At 42.0% G+C, this 18,253-nt stretch overlaps 1 protein-coding gene across 4 annotated transcripts; it reads right to left on the bottom strand.

Moving 5' to 3' along the window:
* Window positions 1-2,159: 2,159 nt before the first annotated feature.
* On the bottom strand, window positions 2,160-13,768 carry PIGA (phosphatidylinositol glycan anchor biosynthesis class A). 4 transcript variants are annotated; one of them, XM_047715949.1, is made up of 6 exons: window positions 13,434-13,768; window positions 10,652-11,423; window positions 6,293-6,425; window positions 5,240-5,372; window positions 4,875-5,081; window positions 2,160-3,154 (listed from the first exon to the last, which is right to left on the bottom strand). In XM_047715949.1, the coding sequence occupies exons 2-6, from the start codon at window positions 11,364-11,366 to the stop codon at window positions 2,888-2,890; spliced, it is 1,455 nt and encodes a 484-aa protein (XP_047571905.1). In that variant the 5' UTR covers window positions 11,367-11,423; window positions 13,434-13,768; the 3' UTR covers window positions 2,160-2,887. The 4 variants fall into 4 exon arrangements, with proteins under 4 accessions (XP_047571905.1, XP_047571907.1, XP_047571906.1 ...); XM_047715951.1 differs by lacking the exon at window positions 13,434-13,768 and adding an exon at window positions 13,312-13,414; XM_047715950.1 differs by lacking the exon at window positions 13,434-13,768 and adding an exon at window positions 13,224-13,333.
* Between the last annotated feature and the right edge of the window lie 4,485 nt (window positions 13,769-18,253).

The raw sequence follows: 18,253 nt of genomic DNA, 5'->3' as shown, positions 1-18,253 counted from the left end.
ATGTCTCCAGACACTGCCAGGTGTCCCCTACGGGGCAAAATCGCCACCCCCCTTCTCCCCTATCCCCCTACCCACATTCAGTTAAGAACCACTGAGCCGTAGCCAAACATAAAGGATAAAGGAAAATCAACTCCCCGAAGTACTAGTGAATACAAATTGAATTTTGTACAGAACTTGAATTTTTAGAATTTCATATTTAAAAAAGCCCAGCCACAGGATGATACAATTTAACATCTCACCATATTCTTTCGGGAATGTGGAGGAGGAGAAAGAGGACTTTAAAAAACCCTGTGCTAAAGTAAACACAGACCTATGATACCCCAACTTGGCCAAAAATAAGTTTTGGTGCAAGATAAATCAGAAAATACCAGCATAGAGGACTGCTCTCCACTGCTTCCAACAAAAGGGGTGGGAGAAGCTGGGCTCCTGTAAGTGAAATCAAAATTCAAATTCCTCTTAAAATAGCTTACAAGATAGAAAGCATAATTACGTAGTTCGCATATACAACAGCTTCTAGATGTATTTGCTTGGCTCATGCGACAACTCCAGCGCAGGGAAAAACAGGGCTTGTGTGGATCAGGAAACAAAGGCATAATTCAACGTGCTATTCCATGAGTAAAGAGAGAGAATGTACTCTAGAGAGAAAAGATGACAGAGTAATTCATCATCTGAAGGACAGTTCCTGTTTAACTAACAGACCAAGCAACATGTCTAATCACAGTGAAAGAGCACGCATAAGAGGGAGGGGGTGCGGGGGCACTGTTAAACGAAGAAATCATATTCTCTTCATAAAACAAGACAAACTCAGAAAATTGTCAAAATGTTATTTTGGTCTTTATTTTTTGGACATGTAGCGTGTTTTCATAAATCAGTTTCATATGTGCTAGTTTTTGTAATATCGAGAGAAATACAGTATTATTTTTCATAAATTCCTCGTCACTGCAAGTTCACTTTCAAATTAATGGAAGTAGCAGGGTCGAACAATATGTTTGCGCATACTGACCAGTGCAACACCGACAGTTACAATTAAGGTATCCAGGAAGCCTGAAAATTAAGATTTACTAGAACAAGCAAATTTACCTCCATTTGTTAAAACCAAAGGAACTAATTTTGATTTGCAAATTACATATTTTACATGCAAATAGTTTAAATCCCATTTCCATCTGAAATAAATGGCCATCTTGAAAATATGCTGAGAAACAAAAATATAAGAACCAATGGTAGTATGCCCTTAAAAACTGCTGGAGAGAATAAATAAAAACACAGGTTACTGTTTCTTGCTTTTTCGTGATTATTGGCACTGTTTATTTCATATTTATATAAATCAATTTCTGTGCAAAAAAATCCCTAAGATTTTAATGGTTTGGGTCAGCCCATTTTTCTTTAACAAAAGATCGCTCAACTTGCAGGTTTTAAAAATCACATTGCATTTGTGTTTTAGCACAAAACAAAAATCGTATTTTTTATGTATCAGTGGCAACCGGTTAATAGGCATGTTAAGATACTTTTTAAAAAAGAAGCTTTGTGAGTGTTGTCGTTAAAAAAAAAAAAAAGGAAACCAATTCTGTACAGAATCCCAATACTGCCAGCATCTTCCTAGTGCGCCACAAGCGCCTCTTTCTTTTGACTTCACAGTCCTTTATCACAAAAATGTATTCTAAGGAGTTCAAGGAGTTAATAAGACACACCATGTGGATAATTTGGGGTTTAAAAACCCATGGCTCTGGGCAACAACGATTACAGTTAAGAACAGACAACCACAAAGAGACTATGTTTCTACAGTTTTCAGACTCAATTTGCTATAAATAAAACATTCTGGGGTGAAGACTTCTGCACACTGACAATACTTCTCAGACATCAGCTAGGCCACAAGTGAAGGGAAGTGACTTCTATCAAAGGTCGAGGAGGGTAACAGCTGAGTTGGAGATGGCACACCTCATCCGTTCTGCTCGGAAAATACGAAGGCATTTACAGAGGACTCAATTATGCCTGGGAAGACTTGGAGGGTTTCTCTGCACTATCGTCAACAGTGATATCGGTCCCTAGTATTTCAGAAGCAAAAAGGTTTTTCATAAACACAAATTAAGATGAAGGCTCTACCTAGGAGAATGCATATGACCAGATTGAAGAAATCGGAGTCTGCCGACCATTTTCTTTCCCCTGGCATTGGAAGCCTGAGTGTTTTTGGCATGTCAGACAGTTTACCATTTTGTTAACTGTGACTATGGTGAAGTGAGCCACCCAAGAGATACACAAAGAACATCTGGATGCGCCCCTGGTCCATAACAGCAGGATGTGTCTAGTTCATTTTTCTACACACAGTAGGTGCTTAAAACATGCTCATAACTGATGGACCATTTTGCTCAAGAATCCCGCTGACGGTCGGTAACACTTACTGAGCGCACCAAACGAATGTCTAAGAACATGACTTCAATGACTAAAATGTTTATGAAGACTCAAAAATAGTTCATATCGTTGTTGTACTTCCCAAAAGAAAACCTGTAAACATCTGGTGAATGTCTAATTAATGGTAGAACATTTAAAATTGGCCAAAAAATGCCCAGAAAACATTTGGCCCTTCAGCACCCAAAAGCTCCCAAAATATAATTTTAAAACATCTCTGTTAGAGGGACTTCAGTAGTCTGAAAAATTTCATACCTGAGTGGCTTCAATGTTCTCTCCTAAATCTTAAGTAAGTGCAAGGAGTTTCTACACTCAGGAATTGCATAAGTTTTTATCTTTCCTCAAAATAAAACATTGAATGATAGAGAGGTAGCATAACTTACTAAATTAATGTTAAAAAAAAGCAAGAAAAAGGGAAGGTTATTTTCAATCATCTTACTAGAACTATTACAAATGTGTAAAACCTTACAATCCAGGCTTTCTTCTACCTGGGTTTAGACATCTCATTATTCTCGCCCCCTTTTTTACTGTAAGGATATTGATGAGTCCAGGAGCCCTTGGGCCCTGTGGCATCTATTGCAACATCGATGATAGAATCTGGAGTCATCCATCTCAGGAAAAGGAGGAAGAGAAAGTTGAATACAGCCAACAAAGCAAAAATGCAGCCTGTTACTGGGCCACAGTGAGAGATGAGTCTGTCCAGTCGTTTGTCCATCAGTAACACAGCTTCTCCTGCCACGTGGTCGTACACCTGGCGGGAGAGAGGCCGAGAGTGAGCGCTCTGACCCACAAGAAACAACGACCTGCACAGACCAGGAATGTGTTATAGATGCAAACGGGAGGCGCTTGCATTTCATCGTCGTTGTTATAGTAAGGATGTGATTAATCAAACTAAAGTGATTACTGCCATGTGATTCCACACTTACGGAGTGCTGCTTCTGGACAAAACACAGGGCTAGACACTGCATCACACAAAGACGAATACGCCAGGACTCCTGTCCCCTAGGAGATCACCATCAATTCTAACCAACTACGAGAATTCCAAAGTCCTGAGAAGTTAGAACCGCTTTTCAGGTCACCTCTGTCGAGGCCATATTTAATTCAGCAGTGACTTCCTGAAGCAGGACTGGCCTTCTAAGATTCCTTGACTTGGCTAAGCAGCTCTCCCGGCTGGCTGGCAGACATCAACCACCATCAGAGGGCTCTAACCTAGGGCGCTTCTGGGTACAGAGAGGCTCTTCTTTCCACAGCCTTGTGAGGCCATGTTGCTGAGCACGGATGGGAGACTATACGGAACCACTTGGTGGACTCCAAATAAAAGGGAGCGGGGAAAGACGGGGGAAGTTTTAGCAGATGGCATAGGTCAGACGCTTTTGGCAAACAAAACAACGTTCACTGCTGCGAACCGGTATAGTAGGTGCCTTGCTGTTTGTTTGGAAGCACGGCTAAACATGAAACTCAGAAATATCTTAAAAACAAAGATCCGTAAACATACTTAGTTTCGAACACATAAATGAAGCCAGCATTTATCTGTTTCAATTGCACTGTGGTCATTGTCACACTGCGGACCCGTGAGCCATCTCCTTTGAAACTCAGGAAGGCTGGGACATGCAGGGCTGGCTCTACACGCCAGCAGCCTCTGGAAAGGTACAGGCTGTTTCCAGCTAGCTCTTCTACCTCAAAACATCTGGAATACATTTCAGTCCGAATTATGCTGAGACTGGTGAATTAGCACAGTTGACAAAACATATTTCCAGCGGGAACTCCAATTTAATTTCTTCCATCAATTTTCTAAATATGCACAGTTAAACTACGGAGGAGGGTTGCAAAGGATCAAAACGGCCTGTGCGGAACAGGAAGAATTAAGAGAACGACTATAAATTCTCTATTGCCGCTTTTTATCTGTGGTCTTTCTAACATCTGTCATGAGCATTCTAACTCCTAACTTACTATGTTCTCAATCAGTGCAGAGATGCAAAAATCCTTTTCCCATAGAAAATCAAGGTATTTAGCCAAGGTGATGCAAGAATTTTGGGAAGTAGCCTGAATTAAACGTTTGTTTTAACATCGCCGCCATTGGACTAAGCAAAGCCAGGTGTTTTCTAATAGACCGCCTGATTTAGAATTAGAAACAGCCCCAAGAAAATGTCTAAGAGTAGCTATTAGTATCAGTCTGGCCCTTAATGGTTTTGACTTCCAGAAAATTCGGTAACTTCCTTAAGCCCACTTTAATGAAGGCTCTAGATGGCATTACTGCTGTTTTCAGATGTCAAACGCAACAAGTTGACTAGAAACTCAGCCTACCAAAAAACTACCAAAAGTAGTACATAGTACATTTCTTTTCATCTGAAGAGACTTCATAAACTTAAGCAACAGAAAGGGTAAACCTATGCAAGAAAAAGCAAACGTGTACGTGGAACGCCAAGAATTTAGACACAACCTTCAAATACCCTCTGCTTAGCACGACATACTTTTTCAGTTCTTTCCGCAACATTCCTCCAGGTGTAGAAAGTCTTTACTACATCATGGATATTTTCGGGAGCCGGCAATGCTCCCGCCTTCAGCTGGGAAATCGCTTTTTCCAAACCCTCGCACAAGGACTTGACAGAAGGCTCACATAGAATGATAAGATTTTCTGGAAGTACTTCAGGAATTCCACCAACCCTGGTACTTACAACCTTAAAAAGAGAAAAAGAATATATAATATACCATAATTCCTATCTCAGGAAAATCAGCAAAATCAACTTAAATGAAAAGTTATTACAGAATGGATCTGCTTGTTTTTCAAAATACAAGTATAGGAACCCCAACAGTGTAAGCCCTCAAAGATTTTTACCTGTAAACCACAACTGGCTGCTTCCACAATTGCCATGCAGAATGCTTCAGTAAGGGAAGTATTAAGAAAAATATGTCCTTGAACTAAGACATTTCTAACATCCTTGTGTTCTAAGGCTCCCAAAAGACGCACTCTGATTTTTGAAATGAAAGAAGAAAAGAAGGGAGTGAAAATCATGCTAGAAAAGAAATATCAGTTAGAAGCCAAGTGTGCTATTCATATTATGTTTAGATTATTGCTGGTTCTAGTATTTTCCACCGTAAAAGATTAATACCCCAAATTCTGATCTAAAAGAGTCTTTTGAAGCTATGTGGTTAAAACTCATACAGCTAACATATTTCTAACTTTGGTCACGCATACAAATTTCAACTTCTCCAAAATTAGTTGGCATTTAGTGAGAATATCAATATACTTTGCACAGGAGTGGGGAGGGAAGGGAGCCAAGGGATGGACATCTTGTCATTTTTTTTCTTTGAATAAATGTCACTCTTTGGGGCAAAAGAAGGAACCGTGAAAAAAAAAAAATATATATATATATATACTTTGGAGAGTAAATATTAAAGAGTCATTTCTAAACAGAAAAAGGCCCGTTTTAAATTGATGCTTCACAGCAAACATCATTCTAAGTTACTGAGAAAGGAAAGCGTTTGAATCTGTATGTGCAGGACAATTTACATGATTTGGGCCATGCTATATAAAGCAGAACTCAGCAAGGCTTGAAAATCTACGATTTCCAAAGTGGTTGTTGTGTGTGTGTGTGTGTGTGTGTGTGTGTGTGTGCGCGCGCGTGCGCACACACATGCCTTCTAGGGTACTTCCAACCACTGCCCCCCAAAGTCAAATAATACTGGACTAGCAAAAAAAAATTAGATTGTGATTTTTTTTTAAACTAAGGTTTCCCATTTTATACACATTTAAAAAAAATAGGCCTTGCGTTACATTTTTACATCAAGTGCATGTAGGAGAAGCAGCCCACTTAACAGACACATGGAACCAAAACTGAATTTAGGTAACATATTTTCTCACCCAAGACAATACAGAATCCATCAATACCTGTCATGCAGCTGGTACCTTTCTCGTACTTCTTCCAAAATGATTCTCTTAGGTCCCTCTCCTCCAATTATGAAATTTAAATCTGGATATTTCTGACAGAGTTCAGGTATTATACCACTAAGCAAATCAGTCCCTGAAAATATAAAATAAAGTTGAATGTTGGAAATATTAACATTGAAACTTAAAAAAAAATTAATCAGAACTGAGAAACCACTCACTTTGGAAAGTATTAGCTACGCCCTCCTTAAGTGGAGAAGCTAACTCTCAAACCTTTCCTAGGAAGGTAGAATGTCCCAACTACCAGTGGTCTCCTAAGAGCTGCAAATCTTACAGATACATCCACTGACGTCCACTGTTACCCAATACGGGGACTACTGTGTTTCATTCTAACATAACATTCTTGAAGTTATTCACTTGCATTTCCGCATTACCTACATCTAAAAAAGGTAGTTGAGGTAGCTAATGTTTAAATTTTCTACACAGCCGGACAGCTGACTGGAGATCTAGGTCTTGTCCCAGCCGTTTTAGGAGCAAGCTCTTTGATCACGGGGAAGTTTTCTGATACAGAAAATGAAGAGACCGGATGTACCTGAAGTCCAAGGTCTCTTTCAGCGACAAAATTTCTACGTCTGTGTTCCACTTCCCGCCACAGGAAGGGGCTAAGCCACAAAGTGGAACCACAGCCTTGGCTTTGGTGAGAAGGCAGTTTGTAAGGAGGGTCTTTTAACAAACCCCATACTATTAGCCAAATGTAAGAGCAGTCTGTCCAAACCTGCCGAAGCCCACTTCCCTTGAATGAGAGTAAATGCAGGGGGCAGGACCTCAATTGCCAGATCCTTGCAGTACGGAGAACAAAAGGGTACGTCTTGGTTCCTTTGTTTCTTTAATGAAACGTTTTTCTTACAATACATAAACCAACCTCAGGTGATATAAAGCAGTACCAAAACCCATGCTCTACCAGTCTGAAAGTGGCTATCCAAAGTGACAGCAATGTTGACACTATTTGGGAATTTAGTTCATTAACAACTATAAACTGGACACATTTGAAGGTAAAAGTAAATGTAAAATAACCCAGTTAAAGTTTATTAATTTAAGAAATGCATACATACACACGCCCATACATAAGAATTGCACTTTTTCTATCAATCTTCCCAAATACAGGCAGATGAGTTATTAAAAAAGATGGTGGGAGAAATCATTTATACGGGGTCATTTTTATTAAATAATTGAAAGTAGGATTTAAGTAAACTCTGCCAGTATTTTCCAAATATGATTGCATTAGCAAACATAAATTCACATGCGGCTTTTCTGAATTATGAAGGCTTCTCATTAAAATCTTAGCTACCTTTGTTTTGAGACAATTACGAAATCCATCAGCTGGATTTCTACCTAAACCAGAAGGTGGCTTAACGACTTTTAACATTTAGCTTCCTTTAATTCTTTCATTTTCTTTCTTTCCTTTCCTTCTCCCTTCTAATACGAAGGTTAAGAACCCATTCTTCAACTGAAAAGTGCAACACATACACAGTAATAATCCTAAGAGCTGATAACAACTAGTAACATCTGCTGAGTGGTTACTACATCAGGCTACGTCCCTTAAGTGCATCATGTCATTTAATCCAGACAACTACCTTATAAGAAACTGAACTGATGAACATTATCAATGATCTATAATATTATTCTAAGAATAAAAGGTTTTTCCCAAACGATAAAAGATACTCTCCTGCCTCTGAGAAGTGTCTAACACAATGGAACACAGAAAAGGGCTTTCAATCGCCATAGTCACACAAAATGGACAAAGAAAAATCATGATTCGAACTGCTTTTAAAGCTCAGTCTAACAATATTTTAAAGACTCGAATCAGTCTGCATATACCTAGACACTGGGCCAGAGGTGAGGGGAACAGGAGCCCTTAACTCAAGAGCTGAACTCATGTTTGTCATCTCTGATACTTACTGTGTAACCTGAGCGAGTTACTTACCCTCTCTGAGACTCAGTTTCTTTGTTACATGCAGATAACATCTACCCTACAGTTGTTGGGAGAGTCAAGTGAGGTACTGTACCATGCACAGGCTTTATCAACTGCAGAATATAAATGGAAGTTGTCATTACCACCGCAGCAGGAAGTGGGGCGTGCCTGCGCGCACACAGGAGCACCGTGACACCCTGACTGAGAGCACAACAGGCTCTAGAGAAGAGGGAGGACGGCAGCCAGAAAACCTGGGTGATAAGAACTGGGACTTAGCCTCTCTCACTCAATACGTGGCAGCGGGCCTTTGAGAACTGGTCCAAAGGAACACCTCCTATGGAAATTAATTAGTTAATAAGTAACGGACCATAAATACAGCTACTCACTTTTGGGCTATGGACGTGGCCATTCCTTCTGAGAATGTTAACTTTTTGCACTGTGTCTGGCATACGGAGAGGGTTCAATATTCGTTAAAGTACTGAATTGAGAACAGGACAGGCCATACCTTCGCTCTGTGGCTGGTGGTTAACTCAGCTGGTTAAGATACCATCACTCACGAAGTAAAGGTAACAGGTTTAATCTTTGTACAAATTGTTTTGTTCTGATTCTCGACCACGTGTGCATCAGGCGCTTGCTCGGCTAGCTAGCTCCCGAAGGTGATTAAAAGACAAACTAGGCACGTTTTCTAAGTTATGACAAACACATCACCAATATCCCAAGAGGGATTCAGACCAGAGAATGCCGGTCCATTCACATCTTCTTGATTCAAGAATGAAAGCACATGAGAGCATGCCTTCACCCCAGAAAACATTCAGTGGTTTTCCCACCAACCTGCTCGATCAACCAAGGCTCTGTTCCAAATATAAAGCCTACTGACCAAGGCCTGTGCGTGGATTTCAGACCGCTCCCTAGCACACCAGGACGTTGCTGATCCCACCGCTGCACTCCGTGCCCACCAACAATCAGCTGCATTGGTCCACATGTTTGATGCCAGCTACACTTGCTATCGTGTTGGGACATTTAGTTAAACAGCACATAAACTGACGGAACAAGTTTCTATGAAACTAAGCTGAATGGTTCGAAAAATTCAACAAAGCGAAGTTATGGAGAAAAGCTCTAGTCAGATTAAACCACTACATAAAATCAAAAACCAGTTAAGAATCCAGAAGTACGTTACTTCAGACACTGTTACGTTCTCGCCCCACTTACAAGGAACCCAAACTGGCAACGATAAATTATGCTTTTTGAAGGAGACTGTGCCAAAAGTTGATGTGGCTCCAAGCGGTAGACCAGTACTCTTACGCCTACAGGCCAACCTCAGACTACTGGCAACTCAGTACACGTTAATAACATTTAGGGTTAAATTCAAGTATTTAAGGAAGGGTACCTGTTATCTTTTTAATAATTCCCTACTTGGAATGACAGTTTTGATTACTAGACATGTTTTCAAATACCACCCTGAAGACCAGTTAGGTTTTGAACCAGACTGTTCCGGGCTTCTAGTACACGAGGCTCTATGAACGCTACTGTGGTGTCAAGTGCTGCAGAGGCACTAAAAAAAAAATATCCTCCTTGGTAATGGCAGACACTTATCAAATATCAACTGGCCTAAGTACTTTAAAGGAACCATCACTGAACCCTCACAAGAGTCCCCTTGTTGCCCAAACCATACAAATGAAAAAACTGAGACTCAGAGATGTTAAGTAGCTTGTCCTCAATCACACAACAGGATGCAGCCGGGATCAGACTCCAGGCTAATCCCCCTGCCTTCACCACTTACCTGCCTACATGCTCTTAATGTCTAAATCTGCCATGAGATGAAATAAGCCAGTTGCCAAAGAGCCACGTGGGGGACAAGTTCATTGATTTTGAGGATCCCGATAAAACACAGGAGAGTTGTACATCAAAATATTCATGACGGTCACCCCTGAACAGTACAGTTACAGCTGATTTTAGTTTCCACCCCTGTGCTTTTCTAAATTTTCAAAATACCTGCAATGAAAGACATGACTTTTGCCTTCAGAAAGGGCGGGCTAGTGGTGGGCTCAGCCTGTTACTTCTTACCACACATATGGGGCTGTTTTAACTTTAAAAAGACCTGACCTATTAAACAACATCAGATTACTGTTTTTATCTTTAAGTAACTATTAAAGCATCGAAGGTGGGCAGGCACAGGGGAGGGGGGAAGGGGCAGCATTCACCACCACTCCAGAAATTTCTTTTTGAATGTATAAGACATTACACCTTTCTTTGCTATATTTAATGCAGAAGTAATTATGAAACCATAGAACAAAACGAAAAGCCAAACAGTCATTACATTCAAGTATTCAACAGCTTTCTACAAGAAAAAAAAAGTCTGTGCAGTGCAATTGTAGCTATCATTTCATTACCTTTTCTGTAAACAAGTCTGCTGACAACAACAATAGTTATACTATCATGCCTCCTAAATGGGTCTGGAGTGAAGTCAGTAGGATCTACAGCATTAGGAATGACGGACACTATTTCAGGATTCAGTGCTGCTCTTAGCACAGTGTTTTCCTTACTAGTATAAGAGACACAAATTATGTGGTTTGTGTCACAAAGAGACACAGTTAGAAGCTTGTTTGTAAGCACCGAGCTGACATCAGCAAATCCGAAAAGGGAATGGTCCGTGAAGACTGTCTGGAGCCCCATTGTCTTGGCGTGGAAGAGGGCATCATGGGCCATGGCAGAAAAAGAACTATGTGAATGGATTATCGTGACTCTCTCCCGAACAAATATGTACCTGAGCAATGGCAGACTGTGAAAGAGGGTCGTGGCTGTAGATTGGTTGTACATGACTTTCAGAGGCAAGTAATAGACTTTGAGGCCATTAGTGAGGTAACGGATGCCTTTCCGATTTCCATAAGCATGGGTGACAATTATGACTTTGTGCCCTCTTTCAATCAGGCACTGAGAGAGCTGGTAAATGTGGCTTTCCACGCCTCCCATGTTAGGATAGAAAAAGTCCGACACCATGCATATATTATGGGTACGGGTCCTACATGTCGAGAGACTTCCAGGGCTAACACAGGAGCGCAGAGATGAGGAGGGCTGGCCACGCCCACCTCCTCCTCTATAAGCCATGCTGAGATGGTTTAGGCATTTGTCCTTACAGCAACTCGGTTATGTGTCGTCTAGTACCTGAAAGAGAATAAAACAAGATCTCAGCTCAGCGACAAAATATATTACATTTTCCAAATCCAGACATAAACACTGTTTTATGCTAATGTACATTTGCTAGCTTTCCCCCTAGAACTAAAACACAAGCATATAATGAAATGACTCATCTGACATTTACTTGCTTAGTACTTCCTCTGCGCTCTACAACAAAACTCGATTCCACAATGCCCTTACATTTTAATTTTGCTTTAAAGATACTGATACACCCAATTTTTAAAAATTAGTTTGTTACATCACAGTGTAGAAGAATGTGCTAACAAACCAGTTCATTCCGATAATTAAATATATGGCTCTTTCCAGAAAAAGTTTGCCAGCCCTGCTCTAGAGCTTAAGCCACTGATGCGGCAAATCCCATACACTTTTACTATTCACTTTTGTGGCTTATACTAAAATATACCTGGCATCCTAAGTGTCTTTCTGACAGTAGCTTTTTCAAGGAGCGCCTACCGCAAGCGCTACAGGTATCCATCTATGTTTTCCTCTTCCTTCTTCAAGAATGGTGATAAACTGCTTCCATTTTCTTTCTTAACCTTTCTTTCAGTTACACAGGCCTATTTCCAGAAGTGTCTCTCTCTTTGAAGTTTAAAGATAAAGGCTCAATTCGAGGTAGAGCAGATCTGGGGCTATTTCCTACATCTAAAGTAGGAAATATTGATCTCAGGGGTCCCCTAGATCCTTATCAGCACAAAATTCAGTCTTATTCACTTTATTCACAAAATTCACTCAATATTCAGTCTTATTACAGATTCTTAGTTTTAAAGCTAAAGAGTGTTTTGGAAAGCTAGTGACAATCTTCCTCAGATTTACAAATAAGATTTTCATACCTCCGTAAACTGAACTACACAATGGAAAGCCATCCTTAAAGGTCTGTTTCTGATTTCACCTGCAAACTCAGGAAATGCAAAGTAACTGCCTTTGTAAACTCTTAATTATCTATTCCTGCCAACAAAGTCATCTGTATTTTAAACACAGTCTCAGAAATACTCAGTTAAGTGTTTGTCGACCTCAATTTATTAATTAAGATTCAAGATTACCAAATCCTGCGATTCTTCCGTTTTGTACTTTGAAGTGGTTTCAGGAACATTTTCTTACTGTGGTTTGTCACCTAAACCTGAATTTCCAGTTGTATTCAATTTAAAAAAATAAGTGATTTTTTAAAAAAAAGTGAGCAAAGAACCATCTGAAATTATCTGAAGTTTTGTCATTAACCTGCAAACACTGTGGAATCTGCCTACTTCCATTGGGTTATCACGACTAACATCTTTATGGCGTAAAAGCTCAACAAACGGAACAATCACAGAATCTTGGATTTTAAATCCGACGAGAGGCTTGGAAATTCAGGAATACCTCCCTTGCTTTACAAATGAGAAGCCAAACAAGTTGAGCGATTTGCCCAAGGTCTCGATCCAGACACTTAAGTGGCAAATGCGAGACGGCCGTAAATTTACAACCAGCCATGGCCAACGAATCCCTGGGCAGTCAGCAGTAGAAGCTCCCGAGGAGCTTTAGGAATACCCTGCGGGGGCTTGGGTCAAGAGAACGTTGTTTCCACACCCACACCCTGGGCAATACCCCGGCTTCACTCCCGGCTCCACTCACTGGAGAGGTCACCGGAGAGCGCCAGGGCCAAGGAAGGGACGACCCTGTTCAACCACCGACCCCGCTGGAGTCAAGCGGGGTCTCGCCAGGCCCAAAAGGAGGATGATGACCAGACAGTAGGCAGGTGTATGAGGCTGGGGGTCCCGGAGCCCTTCACCCTACCCGCCTCAATCTCGGCGGAACCGGCTCCAGCGCGGCCGCCCCAGCGAACCCTCAGCCCCGTTGGACTCCGAAGGTTATCGACCCCTACTTCCGAGCTTCTAAACCTCGCCGGGTTCGCCCCTTCCATCGCCGGCCACACTCCCACGGGTGCTGCCCAGTCCCCTCCGGAAGCGGCCGAGAGTGCCGGCGCAGGGTCAGACTCGCACTTACCGGCAAGTCCCATGGCCGCCAGTGTCCGGACCTCCCGCGGCTGCAGCCAAAGTCCCACCCCGCTGCCCCGAAACACCAATCCGAGGCGTCCGCGCCCGAGCTCCGCGCCCCCGAGGCGGCCAATCGCAAAGATGCGCTGGCGTCACGTGCAGGAGCGCCGCTCGGTCCCCACCCTTCAGCGCGGGCGGTAACGTCAGCGCGCGTAGGCAGATGTTTTCGTAATGTTGGGGGAGACTTGTTTTCTCTGCATCGAAAGTAGTAATCGTCGGTTTAACCTGTCTTATGAATTCTTAGTGTCACGAATCTCTAGAAGCCGTCCCCCGTCTCTTCTGACACAAGCAGCCTACCAGCAGCCTTCCTCAGGCTAAAGTCAGAAATCCCAGCGTGACTCGCTGCGAGCCTTTAGGGCTGCTGGGAGTTGTAGTCCGGTGGCTTTTGGCAGCGAAGCAGAACTTAGAAAACTCACTCCCAGGATGCACCGCACCTCTAAACCTGGATTCTGCGGAAGGTCGGGTGGGTTCGCGTCCTGGTTACCTAGTTACAGCGTTTCTTTTCTGGAATCCCGTTTCTCTCTGGCTTGGGACTGGAGAGACTTTTGGGGCGGAAGGCTACCGGGGTCGTGGCGGCGTTGTGTTTGTGGTTATCTGTGCCAGCAGCAGAACCGCGCTTGTTCTTAAGCCCCCTGCTAGGGTTGCCTGATGTAGCAAATAAAAACACACAGCTAAAGAGTAAAATAAAATCAAGTTTTATAAAAATTTGAATTTCAGGTAAATACAGGTTATACAGGTATGTCCCAAATATTGGAGACTTTACTAAAAAGTACTCGTTGTTGATCTGAAATTCAAACTTAACTGGGTATCTTGTGTTTTATGAGGCAACCCTACACTCTGAAGAAAAAACTCTGAGGTCTGACCTGAAATAGCAAGTCCCACTCAAACTGGTTCAACTGGCTATGGTGGTGCTTGGCCAGGAAGCTAATGAATCCGTGGAAGTGGTCTGATGGCCACCCACCGCTTCCATTTGGTGCTTGGAGTTCCCCCAGCTCTGCCATGTGTACAATTTTGGGAAGACATGCCTTCCTGAGCACTCTAACTGGTATACCTTTTAAGCCTGTAGAAGTCCTATTCATCCCCTGAAAATTTCAGCTCCTTTCTGATGCCCTCCTCAAGCCTCCTGAGGGAATCCAATCCTCTCTCTCTTTTGTATTTTGATAATACTTTGGCTATATGCTGGTGTAGCAGTTATCAGGTGATATTCAAGTTGTTTGCCTGGCTGCCGGGCCCTGTCCCCCTCAACCTGATCGTGGAAGACCTGTCTTCTTGGGCTTTCACACGGACTTCTTTCTGAAAACTGGCAATTGAATTTGTTTGTTGAATGTCTGCCCTCCTGGCCAGATAGTAAGCTGAGTCAGGGTTTGTTCCTGGTAATAGACATTGAGTAAGTTTTAGTTATATTAATGGACTTTTTAATCCAATACCAGTACAGTCCCAGTACAAATACATATACCCAATAAAATGTATCGAAAATATTTTATGGTGTGTACCATAGAAACATTACAGTTCAGGGGTGCCTGGGTGGCTCACTCCGTTAAGTGTCTGACTCTTGGTTTCAGCTCTGGTCTTGATCTCATGGGTCATGGGATCGAGCCCAGTGTCTGGCTCAGCACTCAGTGGGGAGTCTGCTTGAAGATTCTCTCCCCTTGCTCTTCCTCCCTCCCTCTAAAACTAAATAAATCCTTTTTTAAAATTACAGTTCAGTGATAGAATTCAAAGAACATTTTGGTTGTAGGATTTGAAATGTATCAGTGAGCTAACTTTCATGAGTTAAAATTTATTTAAGTCAATTAGGAATAGATACACTGCACTGGGTTAATATTGAAGCATCAGAAAATAAAGATAATGAAGGCTCAAGGATACTTAAAAGCTTAATAAGGTGCAGTTAGTTGCACAGACCGCACCAAACTACAGCATTGCTTTGGTCTCCTTTTCATTTTTACAATAGGTTTTAAGACACAGAGCGTGGGCAGAGACCCTAGAAAGTATAATAAGCCCATTCATTGATCCCCTGGTTTGCCAGTGCCATAGTTCTAGTCACAATACACATTTGAAATTCTAAGATCCTGGTGCCAATACTCCTTCAAAAGAGTTGTGACCTTTTTTCAAAACAGCATATTTTCTACCTTTATCATCAAACATTTACTGAGTGCCGACTCTGTAGAAGGCTTAGTGGGGAATACCAGAAATATTAAACATAGTCCCTATATTTTAAACGTTTTTTGATTCCTTCTGTGCTTTTATATACCTTTTGCCAATGGTAAAAAGCAATCCACTTTCCTTGAAAGGTTCTTTGTGTTTTAAATACTGTAGAATAGGCTGACCTTTATAAATAATTAATAAAGGCACACGGTTGCTGAGTCTCTGTGGCAGGGGAGAGGGCTGAGAAAACTGCAGGCTGTTCCAATGAAGTGTGTAGGTTCTAGCAGTCTGAGAACATTGAAATTCATTCATCATGCTCCAGTCTCTGACCTAGGCACTGAGCATTAAAGACAAACAAATCGTAATTCTGTACGTGGCTCACAATCTCAGGTGGGTATGAGACTCCATTTCTAGTCCGTTAAAATTTAAGGCTGTTTTCTGAAAGTCAAAGCAAAGTTGTATCATCAGGATTCAGCTATAAAACGAGGGATCATTCTAATTAGTGTGTGCTGCCTAATGTGTGGAATCAAGGTATGCTTTTAGAGAATTTTCTTAGAAACTACTAAAATGAAAGTGAAATACTTACCTGCGGTGTATTCTGATGACACTTAGTGAAATATGAGGGCAGTCAGGACCAGTTGGGGTATAAAATAACCTATACATGGAGAAGGTATAAAATAAAGGTCGATATCACCTTCCCTTGAAATCCAGCTCTTTGTAAATTTGGCTCCAAGTTCCTTTGGGTAATTTTGGAGTGGGAAGGCCACACATTTGTATCAAGAACTTGCTATCTATATATAAGACACGAGGCAGGGAAATTCAGGCATGAGCTTTATACCCAAGGAACCAAGATGGCAGTAAGGCATATGTAAATACCTGTGAGAAAAGGTAGGAAGTGGTAAGCACCGCAAGAGAAATACAAGAGAAACACTGGGAGTTCAGAGGGAAAGAGTATTTCTAGCTGGCAGCCTTTAGCATAGAAGTAAAAGGTGGCTCATGCAATTGTTGGACACAAGATCGTTCCAAGAACAACAGGAACAAGGTAGAGAGACAGGTGCTGACTGTCCAGTGTATACTGCTGTGCGGTCCTACAGGGGATGAGGAGGGGAAGGGTTCAGACAGGACAAGTGTGGCACTTCCAGCAAAGGTTGAAGCAAACTGGTGGAGGATCTTACTGAGCGAAATGGACTTGATCTTGAGCCAGACTTGCAGCCAAAATAATATTTTCAATTAACATCTTGAGACGATTCACTCCTCTTTATTCTGCTTCAAAAAGAAAGAGAGATACAAGAAAATCAAAATGTTATAGCTGTGAGTTCAAAAAGAACAAACCTTTCTGGGTACCAGAAAGAGAACCAAAATGCAAAATGGTAATCAGATCAAAGCCACCATAGGTCCCGGACTCTGTATGTGGAAGCAGGAAGACATGAACTGGGTTCGGCTCTTGAAGAATGACAAAGACTAAGGGCTCTGCCTGTGGCCAGAGACAGGAACCAGGCTTGTAGGAGGCGTTTACATTGGTGGCTTTCAATGAACCACCTTCCAAGAGTCACACTCTCATCTTATTCCCTCCCACACTGGCGGCAGGCTGGGCCGCGTGACTTGGTTGGCTAGCAGGTCATCAGTAAAGGGGAGGGAGCAGAAGCTTAATTAGTAAGTGCTTTTGCACGCATGGATGTCCTAACGGATACTCTCTTCTTGATCGCCTAGGGCTATGCAGCAAAGAAACTCAGGCAAGATGCTGAATGATGAAAAACCACCTGGAGAATGAGAGCTTGGGCTTCCACAAAATTAATGAGATACTTCTTTCTTATTTATTCGGTCCCTACTGAATGTAAGACATTGTTTTCACACTGAGGATTATGGGTAAATTAGACAAAATCCAGCTCTTGATGACCAAATGACCAAATCCATTAAGGTCACAATTTTCACCAAACTGCTACTTTCCTTGAAAGCCTTAAAATGGGGGCCTCCTGGCTGGCTCGGTCAGTAGCGCATGTGGCTCTTAATCTCTGAGTCATGAGTTCGAGCCCCACATGGGGGATAGAATTTACTTAAAATACATTCTCCAGCCTTGTGGCTTAAATAATCAGGAACATCATGCAGCACTTGAGTTTACTGTGTTTGCTTTAAGCTCTTGAGGCTTCCCACATATTTTTTATTTTGCAACAAGTTGAGAATTTTCAGTCCACATTCCAAAGCTGTTAGTATGAAAAAGACACAAGTGGCAGTAGGCCAGTTACCCACCTCTACCCTGAGGACCAGCCCCATCCCAGTTCAGACGCAGCCTACAGCCCTCGGGGATCCAAGTGCAAATCTCTTGGCAGTTACGGAGGGCTAGGGGTGCAAAGTCAGACAGCAAATAGTATTGTCCCAGCCCAGAATTCTCTATTATATCCCCCATCTAAATGGCAGTTAGGAAGCCAGAGCCACTAACCAAAACAGCTTTTAGGTGGTTTTAGGGGAGATCCAGGAATCCAGCATAAGCCAAGAACTTTGCTCACAGTCATGCTTCTCTCTTTCAGGATGATCCCTTTAATTTATAAATTACATTGTATTTTTCAAATTGTTTTCACGTATGGTAACTCAGGTGAAGTTAGCAACTCTGAGAGGGAGATGGGATTA

Source organism: Lutra lutra, chromosome X, assembly GCF_902655055.1.
Source record: "Lutra lutra chromosome X, mLutLut1.2, whole genome shotgun sequence".
In the NCBI taxonomy this organism is placed as follows: Eukaryota; Metazoa; Chordata; class Mammalia; order Carnivora; family Mustelidae; genus Lutra; species Lutra lutra.
Note: the sequence above shows the minus strand (reverse complement) of the source record. Positions and strands in the feature narration are given on the sequence as shown.

Bases quoted from the DNA above. Each gene is read 5' to 3' on its own strand.
- PIGA (XM_047715949.1), bottom strand. From the start codon at position 11,366: ATGGCTTATAGAGGAGGAGGTGGGCGTGGCCAGCCCTCCTCATCTCTG. The intron at 5,373-6,292 runs GTATTGATGGAT...TTCAAAAATCAG, and splicing joins AGGTACCAGCTGCATGACAG to AGTGCGTCTTTTGGGAGCCT. The intron at 3,155-4,874 runs GTATGTCGTGCT...CTCTCCCGCCAG, and splicing joins TTGCGGAAAGAACTGAAAAA to GTGTACGACCACGTGGCAGG.